The sequence below is a fragment of the Equus asinus genome, chromosome 17 (assembly GCF_041296235.1).
Source record: "Equus asinus isolate D_3611 breed Donkey chromosome 17, EquAss-T2T_v2, whole genome shotgun sequence".
In the NCBI taxonomy this organism is placed as follows: domain Eukaryota; kingdom Metazoa; phylum Chordata; class Mammalia; order Perissodactyla; family Equidae; genus Equus; species Equus asinus.
This window is the reverse complement of record NC_091806.1, coordinates 19726137-19743610: the sequence shown is the minus strand read 5'-3', so window position 1 is coordinate 19743610 and position 17474 is coordinate 19726137. Positions and strand designations below refer to the sequence as shown.

At 41.0% G+C, this 17474-nt stretch overlaps 1 protein-coding gene across 3 annotated transcripts in view; it reads left to right on the top strand.

Annotated features, from left to right (window-relative positions):
• Window positions 1-3032: 3032 nt before the first annotated feature.
• The window catches only part of LOC123282355 (ubiquitin carboxyl-terminal hydrolase 25-like), a 56570-nt gene continuing 42128 nt past the window's right edge, over window positions 3033-17474 (top strand). For 2 of the 3 annotated variants that reach the window (XM_070487741.1, XM_070487740.1), the window contains exons 1-3: window positions 3512-3610; window positions 6877-7016; window positions 17079-17162. In XM_070487741.1, coding sequence (XP_070343842.1) covers window positions 3582-3610; window positions 6877-7016; window positions 17079-17162 — 253 coding nt within the window. In that variant the 5' untranslated portion in view covers window positions 3512-3581. Of the gene's footprint in view, window positions 3611-6872; window positions 7017-8464; window positions 10735-17078; window positions 17163-17474 lie in introns of those variants that run through there. The other variant, XM_070487739.1, reaches the window with a different exon arrangement.

Here is a 17474-nt window from a genome sequence, read left to right as displayed (position 1 = left end):
CAAAAGGTGTGAGAGCAGAGATGGGAGAATTGGGAGTCTAACACAGGCCCTGTAATGTTTTCTGGGTTTTACATTTGTATTTACATTTCATCTTGTCATTAATGTATATGTATACTATTTTGTATCCTACCACTTCAGCTTAATGCGATTTTGTAAAGATAACCTTCTATATAGATTCACTACTTAAAAATATACAGTTGTTTGGATTTGTCCATCTGTATCAAAATCTTTTGAGATGCTTATTAAAAATACAGATTTATTAGCCTTAACTCACACCCTCCTGGAATCACAGTCTCTGGGGTGGGGCCGGGGAATCATCATTATTAGAAAACTCATCAGGTCATTCTTCTGTACATTAAAGTTTAGAATGTCTTCCTTAGTGGAAGGACATTTGCATCTTTTTTCATTTTTCTAGCCTTATAAATAATAGCCAGCGACGTTTGTACAAATGAGTAGTTTCTTTGGGGTATTCAATAGTCTTTCCCGATGCATGATTGAATAATTCGCAGTTGAGGAAAATAATGGTCTGTGTAAAGGATGGAGTTTGGAGTGCTGGTGGTGGTGAAATTGCAAACAGGCTTATAAAATCTTTCAAGTATTTTATGTTCACTAAAATAAAGCCTTGAATTAGATAAGGAGAATTTCTGTAAAATTTTTATGCATCTTTAATTTGTAATGTTGGGTATTATGTAACTTAGTCATGGTTCTGTTGCTTAGTTATTGTTAACTTTTTAAAAGAAAGTAGAAAAGTTGACAAGTTTAAAAAGAATTTTATTTTTCTTGTATTTCAGCCCTGGAAATTTGGCAATTTGGTTCTTTTATTCAACTATTTTGATTCTTCTTGGCATTTATATGACCTTGTTTATGTACTTTATTATCTATTTTATTGTTAGATAGTCTTGGTTATCTCAACTCTTTAATAAGATTTTTATGGAAATGAAAATTCATTGATGGCATGGCAGATAGTGCCAATGCCTATGCAATATACGTTCTTTCTTTTCCCTAACAAACAGAGCCTTGATTTCATCTTCAGAGTGGCTTTTTGCGTTGCTGAAAAATACATTTCCCAACCGCTTTTGCACTTATGAGTGGCCAGGAGGCTTTGTTCTGTTCAGTGAGGCATTAAGTGGAAGTCGCCAGAAAGGGCTTGATAAAGAAGGCAGAATCATTTGGCAGACACCTTTTGTCCTTTGCCCTTCCCTTTGTCCTACCTAGAACTTGGACAGGATGCTGGAGGAGGAGACATGGAGTGACAGACACTTGCTGAATGTCATATATAGGAATGTTTAGTGGGAAGACAGAAGGAGCTTAGATCTTTGATATCTTGTGGGCTGTCCTTATCAGATCTGGACTGCCCACCTCCAGTCTAATTATATTAGGAAAAGACACTGCAGTATGTTGAAGCTACTATTTAGATGGGACTCTGTTACATGTAGCTGAATATAATTTGTAGCTTATATGTGTGGCTTTTGTAAAAGATATCTCGACTATGTTCTCTCAAACCTGACTTTCAAATTGCTTTTATTTATTTATTTTTTTCATTTCATTTTGTAATTTCTTTAGGACCCTTCACTTCTGAATGTATATACATTATGCATGTTTAAATTGTCAAGCATGTTTTGAAACGCACATTTTACAATCCTGACATCAACAAATCTGTATGCATAACATTTTAAAACTTTATATTTTGAAGTAATTTCAAATTTAAAGTTGCGAAATTAGTACAGAGAACTTCCCATAACTTTTTTCCTGAACCATTTGAGAGTAAGTTGCAGACATCATGTCCCTTTACCCCCTGAAATACTTCAGGGTGTATTTCCTAAGAAAAAAGATATTTTCTTAAATAACTGTAGTGCATTATCAAATTCAGGAATTTAATATTAATAAAATATCATTACTAAGCAGTCCACATTCGTCTTTCTCCAGTTGTCCGAATAATATCCTGTATTGCGTTTAGTTTGAGATGTAATGTGGTCTCCTGCAGTACATTTGGTTACCATGCCTTTTTGGTCCCCTTTAATCTGGAAACTTGTCCTTTGTCTTCATGATATAGACATTTTGAAGATAACACAATAATTATTTTGCGAAATGTTCCTCAGTTTGGATGTCTGATACTTCCTCAAGATTCGATTCAGGTTATGGTTTTTGGCAGGAAAACCACAGGTGATATTGTCTTCTTGGTGTATTGTATCATATCATATCAAGAGGCACACGCTGTCAGTCCCATTATTGGTAATATTAGCTCTGATCACTTGGTTGAGTTGGTATCTGTTAGATTTCTTCAGTATAAATTTACTTTTTCTCCCTTTATAATTTGTAGGAAGAATTTGAAACTGTGTAACTATACTGTTTCTCATTAAACTTTCACCCCATAAAATTCTTACTGAGATGACTGTAAAACATTTTCAAGAAAGATTTCTGCAGATCCTTTCATTCTAGTGACGACTTGTCTTCCAGATCATATCCCTTGAGCTTGCATTATGTCGTGGTGCTGTCTTACAGTTTTTGGGAACTTGTTTTGAGAAATACAGAGATGTAGGGAGGAACATGGGTCTTAATTAGGGAAGTTCAGGGAAGGGTTTGGTAGTGGGATGCTATCCCCCCAATAGAGTGTAATAGATTATATGGTACATAGACCAGTAGACTGTAAACAGATCTGAAGCAACTGGGGGCAAATGATCAATTCTGTTTAGGATCTTTTATGAAGGATGGGAGGATGAGATGGTCCTCTTTTTCCTCAGACAGATCGTAGGATGCCAGTGATATAATATACTCACCTAGTGCATGGCCTGCCAAAAGCGTGTCTTTTTCACATATCCCAGGGGCCTGGATGCTGGCTGTCCATAGGGACAGGGAGAGATTACCAGAGCTGCCTCGATCTCCATCACTGGTCCCATGCCCTAGCTAAAGTAACCCAATGGATACTTGTTTCCTTAGTTTCTCAGGCTTAGCCTCATGCTAACCACTCCTTTTCTTGTTGGGTGGCATAAATGAGGTGGTGAAGAATGGACCAGAAATTGTTAATTCAGTAAGACTTCTTCTTGGGAAGTAATGTAGAAGTTCCCTTTTGGAAACATGAAAATGGAATAAGGGCTCCCCACAGCATGGTTCCTTCTTCCTAAAAGAATGAAATTTGTTCAGTCTCTCTCAAGTTTGTTTGTTTTTTCTTTTTGAAGAAGATTAGCCCTGAGCTGACATCTGCTCCCAATCCTCTTTTTGCTGAGGAAGACTGGCCCTGAGCTAACATCTGTGCCCATCTTCCTCCACTTTATATGCGGGACGCCTACCACAGCATGGCTTGACAAGTAGTGCTATGTCTGCACATGGGATCCAAGCCAGTAAACCCCGGGCCGCCAAAGCAGAGTGTAGGAACTGAACTGCTGTGCCACCAGGCCTGCCCCTGTTTTTGTTTTTCTTTTTTACTCTAGTTTATTTTGTTTTCTGTTTGTTTGCCCAAAGGTCATTTATTTTCTTGTCCTTGTATATTTTCAGATTTCAGAGTGTAATGATTTTGGTTTTTCCTCTCTTCTAGCACCAGCAGACATTTTTGAATCAGCTGAGAGAAATTACTGGGATCAACGATGCCCAGATACTACAGCAAGCTTGGAAGGTACGGCCTCTGTTTTATGACCTACAGTTGTGTTACACCCTCATCTCTACTGCCTGCCATATTTGAAAGTTGAGTTTTTTAGTTATACTGTGTGGTAGTAGTAGAGATATAGGAAAGAACTTGTATAAAGTAAGAGCCTTAGCTAACATATACTGCAATTTTGAGCATGTTAGCTTTCAGCAACCTAATGTTCCAAGATACCTTGGAGTGACAGATGACTTCTCTCCATAGGAAACACTTTTCATGCAAAATAGGGGGATGTGAATCCAAATGCTAATGGCTGGTTTTACTCAAGAACCGTGATTTTAGAGTTTAAATAGGGGCAGAGGGTGCGGGAGAGTAGAGAGAGGAGGAGGAGGGAGAAATAGAAAATTAATAGAGAGTCAAAAGCTTACATTTTTTCCTTCCAAGAAGGAGAAATAGAAACTGGCTAACATTCAAGTAATTTACCTTAAGAACATTGAACATCAAACTTTTGAGTATATGCAACAGATAAGATGCATCATTTTGTTGTATCTTATGAAGTACCCTCATTTCCACACAGAGGCACTCACATGAGTTAAATCACGTGGGTATGCACATGGAAAAGATCAAGCGAGTGAAAGATGTTCAAAAACTATATATATATATAGCTACAAAGGCTAGCAGTGAGAGCCTTTTTGCCACTGTAGGCATACACACAGCTTCAATCCTTTGGAATTTGCTCCATGAGACAAAATTATGTAATTTTTGATGTTGACACAAAAGTTCTTCATTTGTGTCTGGAAGCAATTTATCTTTTAGGTGAGTGTAATCATAATCCTCATAATAGTAGTGATAACAACAAGCACTTAGTAAGCACTTACAGTACTAGGTGCTATTCCTAATAACTCCATGGGGTATTATTTTCATCCCTTTTTAAAAGATAAGGAAACAGAGGTTAAAGTGACTTGATCAAGATCACACAGCTGGTATGTGGAGGAGTTTGAAATAGAAACCAAGCGGCCTGATCCCAGAGCATCACACTTAATTTCTGCTTTCACTAGAGGCTTTGCTTCGTTTTGGCCTCATCAGGACAGTGATGAAGCAGTACTGTTTAGAGCATTAATGCAGGGTTTATGAAGCCACTGTAAGCATTTAGGGAGGAAACAAATGTGTTGTATGTCAGTTTATATGATGATGTTTAGATGATTGCCAGTCCTTTCTTTTTTTTTTTTAAAGATTTTATTTTTCCTTTTTCTCCCCAAAGCCCCCCGGTACATAGTTGTGTATTTTTAGTTGTGGGTCCATCTAGTTGTGGCATGTGGGATGCTGCCTCAGCATGGCTTGATGAGCGGTGCCATGTCTGCGCCCAGGATCCGAACCAGCAAACCCCTGGGCTGCCAAAGTGGAGCACGCGAACTCAACCACTCGACCGGCCCCACTAGTCCTTTCTTTATTGTGATAAATATGACTAAATCATGTCTATTTTCAGAATGTACTTTTTCCATTCTGTGTCAGTGAGTGTGACACTACACTCGGTACCTTGTCAGGGCACTTTTCTTTTTCTTGACTTGGGAAACATGTAGAATATGTTTAAATAAATGTAAAGAATTAATCCAATTAATTCTTGTCCACATTTCCTTTGAGGTAAGCTGTGTGACCTTAGTTTTTTTTTTAACTTTCATTTCAGTTCTCAGTAGCTGGAAGTGAAAACAGTGTACTTAAACCTTAACTGTTGCCCGGTATAAATTTGTAAGAGGTTTATTAATGAGTTGAGTCTCTCAGTAAAATACTGATATGGAGTCTACTTTTGGGAACCACATGTCGTTGATTGATTTCAGCACTTTTATTTATTTTGAGCATCTATTTTTAGCTTCGCAAAGTAAGTGACCTTCGCGTTGTGTAAGTCCCTGTTGTAGTCAGCTAATTATTATATGAGGTAGTCTGTGAAGAGTACTTGGCACATGTTTTGGCACATATTACTGCTCAGTAAATCTTAGCCATTGTTATTGCAAGTTGTTTTACTATAGTTTACTTATCTAACTATGGGATATGTTATACCTGTATTTTGGATGAGTCATTTGAGAATCTTACAGTGGTTGTGACAGATAACAAAGGTGAAAGCAGTGGTGCTTTTCCAACTGTACTCTTACTTTATCTCTTCAGCAGCTCCTAGAGTTGGAGTCGAGGTGGGTTGGGGACTTCATTCTTCTAGTTGTTCACTCCTCCAATCTTGGAATCATTCTAATCTTTCTCCTTCTATCACCCCCTACATTTAATATGATAGCAAATAATAGACTCTCTGCCCTTTCTCTCCTATAGTCTCCACACACAGCCAGAATGATCCTTTTAAAATGTAAGTCATACCAGGTCATTTCTAGGCAGAACCCTCGACTGGCTTCCTATTACACTCCTCTCGTATCCTAAAATTCTTAAGGCCTACATAATCTTATTGTGTTCTGGCCTTGTGTCACAGAGATAACTCCATTATTAATACCTGGATTCCCTAATGTTGTTTCAACTAGCTGTCATAGAGCTAGTGTTATATTTATTGTTAACTGGACAGAAAATATAGAGATATAACTGGGCAGGTCTCTTATTGTTTTATTGTTTCAAAAATTCTTAGTTTTTTAGCAGCTACTTCCTTCTAAATTAACTTTAGAATTTTGTCCAGGTATGCTTTTGATGAGAACTACGTAAAATTTATATTTAATTTGGGCAGGATTGTTATCTTGACAGTATTGAGTATTTCTGTCTAGGAGTTCTTTGTGCTTCTCCATACTGTCAAGCTTCAGAACATTTGCTATTTTCTTCCTATAAGTCTTTGACATTTCCTTGTTAAGTTTGCCTTTAGGTATGTGTTCAGCACCCATTTTAAAGGGAATACCTTTTTTTGTTCTTATTTGCAGAAGCACTGTTTTAAATATTCATTTTTCATCCTTGTGTATGGCAAGTTCCAGAAAACATGTTTTAGTTTGTTCATTTGTTTAGAAGTACAAGTTTGTGATTGGCTTTTGTTAAGCAGATATGAAAGTAATGGAAAACTGAGAAATTAGTTATAGAGTTGATTTTTACGTTATATTAGTAGTTTTAATTAATAGAGAAAGGAATTACCATTGATATGGTGTTCTTTGTTTATGATGAATTTATACTATAAAATCAGAATCACACAGAATGATTTTGAATCTGAAAATGATTTTTGCTTTGAGAATTAGTTGTTATGGAAAAGCTTACATAAATCATGTGAGAATGTACAGAGTTATTCCAAAATATTTGATGTTCTGTTCTTGATCTTTGAAAGATAGCAATGGAAACTTGGAGTTGGCAGTGGCTTTCCTCACTGCGAAGAATGCCAAGACCCCTCAGCAGGAGGAGACAACTTACTACCAAACCGTGCTTCCTGGCAGTGATAGATACATCAGTGTGGGAAGCCAAGCAGATGCGAGTAAGTTTACTTCTTTCTTAATATTTTGACAGGAATGTAATGAAAAATTTTCCTTGGGGATATATTAATTTTGTTGAAGCAGAGGTAAAGGACAAAAGAAAAGACTACTTTAACCTTGGTTCTTCTTAGTGTATTTGAAAGGAGCATGTTTTAATTAGCTGCATTATATTTTTTTCCAGATTGTATTTCATTGGTATATCCTTTCATAGAGCACCTCATGGAGTATTCATTGTTTTGAAATATGGAACAGCTACAGTGTTACTCATTAAAGAAACAAAAATTTCTAGAATTTTAAATGGGCAAAATCATTTGTTTTATGGATTTTAAGTGTTGGTAGAGGCTTAGTATTATTTTTGAAGATAAAGTAGTATTTTTAATTACTGATAGCTTTACCATTTAGTAGAATTTCCCTTCTTTCAATCCCTGCCCCTCCCTAAAATAAAGATTTTGGAGAAAGGTTTATTACCATGTAACAAAATAAGCACACATACATGCGCACACACAGGTCCATATGGAAAATTTTATGGACTAATTTTTATTCATAACATGAATACTTTGTGCTTATATAGCACTGAGTTTTTCAAAATACATTCAGTTACCTCCATATCTCATTGTGGTGTAACTGTATTCTATAAAATGTAGGTATTTATTTTTATGCGTTCTCAATTAGAGAAGTTTGATTACTAACTTGTATTGGAAGAGAATTTCTGATTTTGTTTATAGACTTTCTCAAAGTTAGGAAATAACCAGGAAGAACCCATTCACATAGATGTTTATAGCTATTAATTGGCATTAAATACTGTTTAATGTTGGTTGATTTCAAGTTTTCAGGATAATCTTAGTATTTTTGCTCTACAAATGATCTTATGTCGGCTAAGCCTGGAATACTCCTACTTCACACAGATAATAGGTGATAATCGGGAGAAGTTTTATGTGTGTAAGACAGACCCAGTTGCTGTGTCCAAGTTGAAGACACACTGTGGCTTGACTCCTGTCTGCATCTCTGACTTCGTTTTCTACTGTTTTGTTCTTTTCTCTTTACACTGTGATGACGCAGAATGGCTTGAAGTTCTCATCCACCCAGTGCTATTTAATTTCTTTTGTCTTTATGCTTGCTTTTCCTTCGAAGGAATCCCTTCTAGCCTTTATCCCCAGCCTAATTTCTTCTGGCGTTGTAGGATTTAGCTCAGGAGCTAATGGCTCTAGAATGTTTCCCCTGGCCTCTAGTATGGACCAAGTGCTTTTCCAGCCCCCAGAGCATACCTGTGTCTTAATGAGTACTGTGTTATTTTAAAATTATTTGCTTGTGCCTTTCTTGCTTACCAAACATGAAGCCTAACAGGGCAAGAGACTATTGATGTTCCCATCATCATATTAGAATGTCATAGTTTCTCAAAAAGTGTTTGTTGAGTTATTTTTGATAATATGTGTAAAAACGCCATCCCCAGAGGCCCACCTCTGAAGACAATTTGGTGGACTGGACCCTCCTCAGGGCCACCTTGGGAAGCTTATACTGAAGATGGCAGGGCCACATGAGGAAAGGAGCCCTGGTCACTGTGTCACCCCAGGAGAGTCACTTCCACCCAGGAACACTTGGATTGAATGAGGACATATTGTCTCAACCAAAATCCATAAAATGTTAAGATTGCCAGTTCATATTGATGACTCTTGAGTTGTTTGGATTGGAATCCTGGTCTCTTAGTTCATACCTTTAGGGACACCCTTCAGTCTTTGCCCTTGCTTGTCCCCAGTGAGCAACCAGAAGGACAGAGGGAGCCTCAGACTAGGAAGATTGGGGAGCTGTGTGGGCAGTCCCAGGCGTCCCTGCACAGAAGGAAACTTGAAAACAGGAGGAGAGTGGGCCTCACCCAGGGATGGCCCCCATCACTTGCTCTTGTGCACAGAAAGGGACGTGGCCTGGCCCTGCTTTGTCCCCTAGGTGTGCTGTAGGGCCAGGTGGGCCTAGACTGGCAGAGCCAGGCTGCCATCAGCCCTGTCCACCTCCCCCAGTGCCTGGAGAAGTGAGACCCCTTCCACTTTCAGAGCTCACTTAGGGGTCTGTTTCCTAGACCCTGGCTGGCCTCCCCTCCCCCAACCAACTGACACACCCTGGTTCCAGCCACCTGTTTACTTTGGAGATGGAACACTCCTCAGGGTTCCGAGCGGTCAGTTGTGGCCCACAGGGCACTGGCACTCAGAGGCACAGCTGCGGAGCTCTCCCCAGCCATGGAGGGCCTGCTGCCTGCCATCGCGTCCGCTTTCCAGCTGATCTTGGGGCACCTGTGGGGTGCTCTGCTGGTGATTTCGGACAGCTTGAGCCAGGGTCCAGGTCTCCCTGCATTCCCCTGGGAGATCCTGGTATGTACTGTGGTGGTGGCTTTGATAGTCAAGACAGGACACACTTTCACGAGAGGGAAGTCTCCAGGCGAAAGGTGTTCTGCCCGCGCTGAAGTCAGTGGAGAATGTGGGGAGAATACCGGACCTGAGAACCGAGCCGTGGAAGCCCTTCAGTGCCCTCAGGTGGAGGCCAGTCCTCTTCCGTTACGAACCTTGTGCTTGGCAGCGATGAATACAATCCTGAGCACATCAGCACTTCAGGACACTGTCGACCTTCTGGAAAAGGCTTTGAAGAGCCTGCCTGTTAAAGTCTCCAGAGCAACTGATGAAGAGGAACATCAGGAAAGAGCCAGATGGTTGCAGCAACAAAAGCAAATTGAGGAAGAGCTTCCAGGAGAAATCCTCTCCCTCCAAACCGAGGAAGCAACTTTGCAGCACGAAAACACCAAGCTTGAAGGTGAGATTCAGCAGCTGAAGCTCAAACTTCAAATTCTGCATGAGCTACATGATGAAGAAGTTGGGCCGCTTTACAGAAAATTCTTTGAGGAGGAAAGGGTCTGCTCCGAGTTGAACAAGAAGCTCCTCAACGTGTGCTGGGAGATGAACTCCACGTACCAGCTTCGCAACCTCTACAAGAAGATGGCTGAAGACCTGGCCCAAGAAGTGAAGACGTGCACTTCCTACTATCACAAGGAGAACCTCTTCCAGATGCAAAGAGCCAAAGAAAGCGGGAGGGCAGCCGTGTTGGCGGAGAGAAAGCTCGAGGAGCTAAGAAGAGAAAACGAGCACAACAGGCAAAGGCTGGCCATGTTGGAGGCCTCGTTCCAGCCTTTGCCAAGAGGCAGTTTTCCTCCAGCTGCTCCTCCCACGGTCCCCAGAGGCCCAGAAGTGTGGGGGATCCCCTGGGCCGGTAGGACCCCCCCAGGAAGGAGGATGGCCCTGCCTTGAGGCCTCAGGGGCCTGGGGTCACCTGCAGATTTGACTCAGCATCCACAGCAGCTGGGCCTTCAGCACCCCAGCCACAGCAGGACATCTGCACGGGTGTTCTCTTTTCAAAGGAATTTTGATTTTTTTCTGTTTTTAATTTAGCTCCTATTACTTACTTAATTATTCTTATTCAAGTAGATAAAGCATTCTAATGTGTAAGATATTTTTTTAAATAAAGTTTCATTTAATACATTGCTTATCAATTGCATTCTCTGTCCTTGGACCCTCTAGAATAAGACAGTATAAGGATTGAGTTTAGATTTAAATGAAAGGTCACTATTCATTAAGCCATCATTAGAGTAGGACATAGAGATGTAGAAAACAATAAAGACTGTTTCTGTGTGCCCTGAGCCCTTATTAGGAATCTGCGAAGTGACAATATTTGCCTGAATGAATTAGATTGTTAGTAAAAACCAATGGAAAAGTGGGAAAAAAAAAAGACTTCAACATACTCCCGTTCACATTTCATAATGTTTTGCTTTATTCCTAAATTTATAGATTAATTTAGAGGGTAATTTTAGATAATTTGCACTCTGTTTTTTGTTCTGTAATTTTTTAAATCTTTGTTGTATTGTTTAAGATAGTGTTTCTTGCCAAAACATTTTTCAATGTTTTGTAGTCCATTTTATGCAGTTTTCCCTTGGTGGCAATCACATATGCACCCACACCCACACACACAGACATGCACAAACTACAGTACAGATGTAGAATAGTTTGTTATTTCAGTACCTAAGGAAAATGTAAAATTAAGAGATTCAATTTTGAAAAATTATTTAAAATAAATAAAAGAAAAAGATCATGCAATCCACCGTGATGTACACAAAAGAATCCTAAGTCCTGCACACAGAAAAGGAGAGGTGCCTGATGTAGCCGACAAAATTCCCACTACAAACACTTCACCCCAATGGTGCAGATGAAGAGACTGAGATGCAGCCATTTCCGGAGCTGAGACAGAGGGGAGGGAAGGGCCAGGGATGTGGGGCTCCCAGGGGCCAGCGAGAGGGAAGCTGTTCCCAGCCCTGGGCTGGAGGGAGGAGGGGAAGTGGTGTCCTCTGGGCCCATGAGGGGCTGTCAGGGGAACAGGGAAAACTGCCCCTGCCCTCTGTCCTCCTGTCGTCCCACCTCCTGCTGAAGCCTAGGAGCCTCCCAGAGACCTGGGCAGTGCAGGCAGAGGAGTCAGCCCGGGCACAGAGCCGGCCAGAGAGGGGCCCCGAAGGAATCTGGAGAGTGACCAGCACACTGGACTCTGCTGAATCCGAAGTGCGAGGGTGTTATTGCCTTCCTTCCCATCCATTCATTGTTACACTTGGAGCTTCTGTGATGTCTTCTGCGCTGTTCCAGGTGTTGGGGATGCAGCGATGCATGAAAGAAAACAGCCCGATGAGGACTGGGGGCCCCAGAGCTTACATTCTACTGAGGGGCAAGGTTAGATCATAAAGAGCAAGAGACGAAGGAGGGAAATACGTGCTCTACAGACGATTCCTATAGGGGGATGGTAAGGGCAGTGACAGGCTAATACTCAGTGGGTGACATTTATGCTGAGATGAAAGGTAATAGGAATTAGCCTGGGAGGTCATGGGCAGAATGTTCCAGGCAGACAGAACAGGAAGTATAGAGACCTGAGAGGTGGCTTCTGGGGCAGCGGAAATAGGACTGAGATGAGGGGGAGGGAAGGTGGGCAGGGACCAGGGCCCACTGCATAGATGTCTCTGTAGTGCAGGGGAGTGACACCAGGGAAGGGTGTAGACCTGGAGGGGAGACAGAGGGTGGATGGGGGTATACTGTGATGTGCTATCTACATAGATCTCTGTGGCTTCGAGACAGTGGAATGTGGGGTGGGGGAAGAGGGGGCAGCGTTTTGGTGAGGGGCCTCACAGGGGTCTGCAGGGAGCCCTGGGGCTGGCACTGGGGTGGTCATCACAGAGGTGGAGGAGCAGGACTGATGGGGCTGTGTTTGACTGTTGTGGGGTCTGAGAAGAGGAATGAAGGAGGACTCAGAACTTTTATGATCACACGTATATTATCTGCGGTACTTTAAGAAAATCATAGTAAAATCTTTGCAGGGAAATCCGGAAAAAAAATCAGCTGTGTGTGGATGTAGTACACTGAGTGAAAAGCTTTTTTCGAAGGAATAGAGAGGGGAGTAGTCATGTCCATTTGGACGTCCATGAGGTTTCGACCATCCATGAAGGCCCTGGGGATCAGAGGGTCTCACCTCTTAGGCGCTCCTACAACAGGGGCTCCCAGGGCAGCTCCAGGAGGGGCTCGAGGGCAGGGTGAGAGTTCCCAAGGTTGATGCGTCCACTGCCTTAGTGGAGCCGATATGATGCTACTCGTGGAGATGCCAAGATGAACACTCAATGGACTGCAGCAGAGCGCAGAGCCAGTGGAAGAGAAAGACTCACGGACTATAAATGCTCATGGAGGTGGCGTGTGCACCCGCTGCTGGCGCTGTGCCCGGCTCTCGAACTGTCCCTGCAACAGGTTGGGTGTTGGGTGGGAGGTCAGGGAGGGTCTCTGGAGGACGTGGTCCTGAGCTGAATGCTGAAGGAGAAGGAGGAGTTATCCACGGTGCTTTACACACTTTCAGGGGCATATGAATCACTTGAAGATCTCGTTACAAAGCAGATCGTAATTCATAAGGTCCTGGGTGGGCCCGAGTCCCTGCACTGCTCCCAAGTGATGTCCATGCTGGGAATCCACATAGAATAACAAGGATCTTGAGATGAATGAGAGGAAAAGTGTAGGGAAGATAAAGAGGACAGTGCCATTTCTGGTCAGGGTTCTGCGCAGACACAGACAGGAAGGTACAAACAGCCTGGCAGAGCAGATGTACAACTTCTGCCGGAAATCTCCCAATTATCCTCTCAAACGCTGCTAACTACATGGACGGATCCTGTCCCAAGTACACGACCTGTTTCAGAGGAGCATGAGGAACCACAGACTTGGGGTCGCTCTTGGGGAAGCCAGCCACGGAAGACTTGCTTTAGCTTCAGAATGCTCTAGTCAGTCCACAGCCCCCCACGTCCCCTCGCTTTCAGCCCAGACCTGGAAACCCCTCTTGACCTGTCCTTTTTCCTCACCGTCTACATCCAATGCATCAGGCAGTCCATAGATATTTCCCTCAAACTCCCTCTGTTCTCTTCTCTCCATCTCTGCCACCACCCTCCAGTATAAACCACCACTCTCTCTCTTCCCTGGGTCACTGTCACTCTGCTGACCGTCCTTCCTACTGGGCCCAGGTCACCGTGCTTCCTCCCATCGACCTCCTCTCGGCAGACACAGCAGACTCTTTAACCCATGACCTGGGCAGGGCCAGAACAAAGCCAGGCTTGGACGTGTCTGACCAAGGTGGGGCTGACTCCTGCTCTCACCCCCATGTCTCCTGCCTCTGGGTCACAGATGGCAAGGGTGGGCTCACATCCCACTGCTGTCTGGACAGCTCTGTTGGTGCTTGTTTTGTCCCTGGCATGTTATGGATAGCTCCCCTTTACACTCATAAAATGGCTCCAGTTACGACAAGAAATTAGATAGTCACAAAACTAATACCTTGCACGAGTTCAAACTTTTCCAAATAGTAGTGCAACATTTTAAAAAATATATAAGCTCATGAGAAAAATAGACAACATGATTTCAATCCAAATCTAAATGCAGCCTCGGACAGTTGAAGAATCATCACTATTTTGTCAATTTAGCCAGAGTGAGGACATCACGTTTTTGGTTCAGATGATTTCACATTCCTTCTTCCAGGCCAAATAGAAGCCATCTTTGTTTTGAGAAGCTCACAGTAAGAACTGAATGATATCAGGGATAACATAACACCAAATATGTTGGATTCAAGTCAAGGCCTTTCCAACTTATTGAGGAACCAGAAGGGACTGCTCTTGAAAATCTTTTTGCAAGAGTCCAAGTAATGTAGATTTCAAAGATTGAAATCATCTTGTGAATTATAGATAAATAACGCCTATGTTTGTTCGACTCAGTTACAAGCACGTTTTGTGGGGAAGTAAGAGATTGAGTCACAAGGTAGAAGGTAAAGACATGAAGTTGCTATACCCAGAAAAGGGCTCCTAGAAAGACAACACAAAGAGAAAGACAGCACAGTAGTGATCTCCTGGTGCTGGGGCTCCTCCCTGCCAGGCTCTGATTCAGTGGCTCTTGGGTGGGGCCCAGACATCTGTATTTTAAATATATTAAATATGAATTAGTATCCTGGTTAGAAGCACAGCACATTTTATTGATAAAGAAACCACAACAGCAAGCAATCTGCTCAGTATGACAATTAATTGAGATAAACCAGAAACTCCATTTCTCTACCATTTCTTTCAAGTGGAATATAAAATTACTTAGTGGATATTTTTCAAGAGCTACACACACATACACACCCACGGTGAAAAGATGCTCAACATCATTAGCTATCTGGGAAATGCAAATGAAAACTACAATGAGGTATCACCTCACTCCCGTCAGAATGGCTATAATTAACAAGACAGGAAACAACAAATGTTGGAGAGGATGTGGAGAGATGGGAACCCTCCTACATTGCTGATGGGAGTGCAAACTGGTGCAGCCACTATGGAAAGCAGTATGGAGTATCCTCAGAAAATTAAGGATAGATCTACCATATGATCCAGCTATTCCACTGCTGGGTATTTATCCACAGAACTTGAAAACACAAAGGCATAAAGATACTTGCACCCCTGTGTTCATTGCGGCATTATACACAATAGCCAAGACTTGGAAGCAACCTAGGTGCCCATCAAGGGACGAATGGATAAAGAAGACGTGGTATTTATACACGATGGAATACTACTCAGCCATAAGAAATGACGAAATCCAGCCATTTGTGACAACATGGGTGGACCTTGAGGGTATTATGCTGAGTGAAATAAGTCAGAGGGAGAAAGTCAAATACCATATGATCTCACTTATAAGTAGAAGATAAAAATGACAAAAAGAAAAACCACATAGCATTGGAGATTGGACTGGTGGTTACCATTGGGGAAGCGGGGAAGGGGGAGGGCAAAAGGGGTGATTAGGCTCACATGTGAGGAGATGCACTATAATTAGTGTTCGGGTGGTGAACATGATGTAATGTATCCAGAATTTGAAATATGATGTACATCCGAAAAAAATAAAAATTAAAGAAAAAAAAGAATTCACTAATTTGGATAGTGTGTCCATAAAGTTGCTTTGAGATTATTGAGGAAAACTGTTGTAGAAATATAATGTGGTGATTTCATTATAATAATATTAGTATCAAACTGGGAAAAAGTAGCCGATGAATAACAATAATTCTTTTCCAGTTAACAAATTTGTATCATATTTTATCAAGTTCTAAGAAGTACAGCTGCCTTTTGGAGATAGTCTTGATCCAGCATTTAAATTTGGCAGTGTCATAATAGTGTTTCATAGTTTAAAACTGAGAAAGTAAGGAGATGTCATGCATTTAGCAGATTCTTTAAATTATTATGCTATATTGCTGATAAGAAATGAAATCTTTCATGTATTTTTAATTCTTGAAAGGAGTGGTAAAACGTGGGAAGGAAAGATGTATATTCAGACACAGGCCTCCTTTGAAAACACTACCTGCGCGCTGAAGGAATGTGGAGTATTGGAGTGATCAGAGTCTGAGGAAGTTTTCAAGGCAATGTTCTAGATACAAAAACTCTTTTTGAACATTTTCTTAACTTTATGTGAAATATATTTTTATTTGAAAGTTGACCATGGCTTAACTAATTCTTCAAATATGGCAGGAGTTTTTATTTTTTTTAATTGCTTGTTTTCTTTTTTAAGTAAAAAGTCTATTACAGACAGGACTATAGCATAGACAGAGCCTGGCTAATTTTAAGTGTGTCATCTATTGGTTGTAGTAGTGACAAAACATCTGTATTTTGACGTGAAAGTCTTTAATGCTAAATACATATGATTACTTGTATAAGCTAGAATATAACTGTTTATGACTGGGCGTCTCTTTTAGAAGGAATAAAATACATGTGTTTTTAATGACTAGAAAAATTTAGCTTTTAAACTAAAATATCCCATAGAAGTTACATTTGGGGCTTGTGGGGAAATTTTCATTTATTCATACCTGGGTACATCAGAAGATAAAGTAAATTATGTCACTTGATTTGAAGAACATATATTTTTGAACCTTCACTTAATATTCAAGAAGTTGTTACATTTTCACTAGTTAGTAGGACAATGATTGGCCTTTAGTGCATTTTCACCTTCCATTTTTGAGAGAAGAAAAAGAAACATTTCAAGGAAAGCTTGTATTCTGTATCATAGAGAATTAAGAAGTGGTGTACCTGGTGTTTGATATTGTTTTGGTAACATTCTATACTGTAATTTAATACTCTGTTGAATTCTGGGAAAAAGCCCAAATCATTTAGAGTATTAACAACACTTTTAGGTACTTTTTTTCATTACTTGGATTTCCTGTCCAGATTGGATATTGTGAATTGTCAGATGAGTGCCTCCCACCTCCAGCTTAAATTGGAAATAAAATTGTGTTGGAGTTTGGCAGTAAAAAATGCAAATGCAAGGAGGCAGCAATGCAGGATACTAAGATATCGTAGGTGAACTTAATAGTCAGAGGAGAGATTCTTTGAAGTTTTTGTGTGATGGCAAACTCTGTCATAGACATGACCATACCAGGCTTTTGCCCACTTGAAATTAAATAGTAATATTCTTTCTTTCATGATCATTAAATTCTTTTGAACTTTTTTAAAACAGGAAAGAAACAGTATATGCCCACCAGAACGAGATGTGCTACAATTGAGCAATCAAAGAATGGATCAAAAGATAAGAGGGATTTGGGTAGGTAATTTTAGCACAGAAAATAATGCCACATATTGGCTTAAGTTTTAGAGAAGTTGATATAACACATTGGAGTAACTGTTAAGTGTTACCAATTTAGAATCGGTTTATTTGGTAAGGATTGCATAGAAAGTGAGAAAAATGTTGAAGTTCTGTCCTAGAACTCTGCTCGTAGCTATGTTGCTTGGCCAGCCTCAAAGTGATCTAAAGGACAAGTGACAGATCCAGGTCTAGTGCTCTCATCTCTGCTGAGGGCAGATCACGTATGTTCAGCAGTTTAGGAGTTTATTAACTGAACCCTGGTATTTTTCC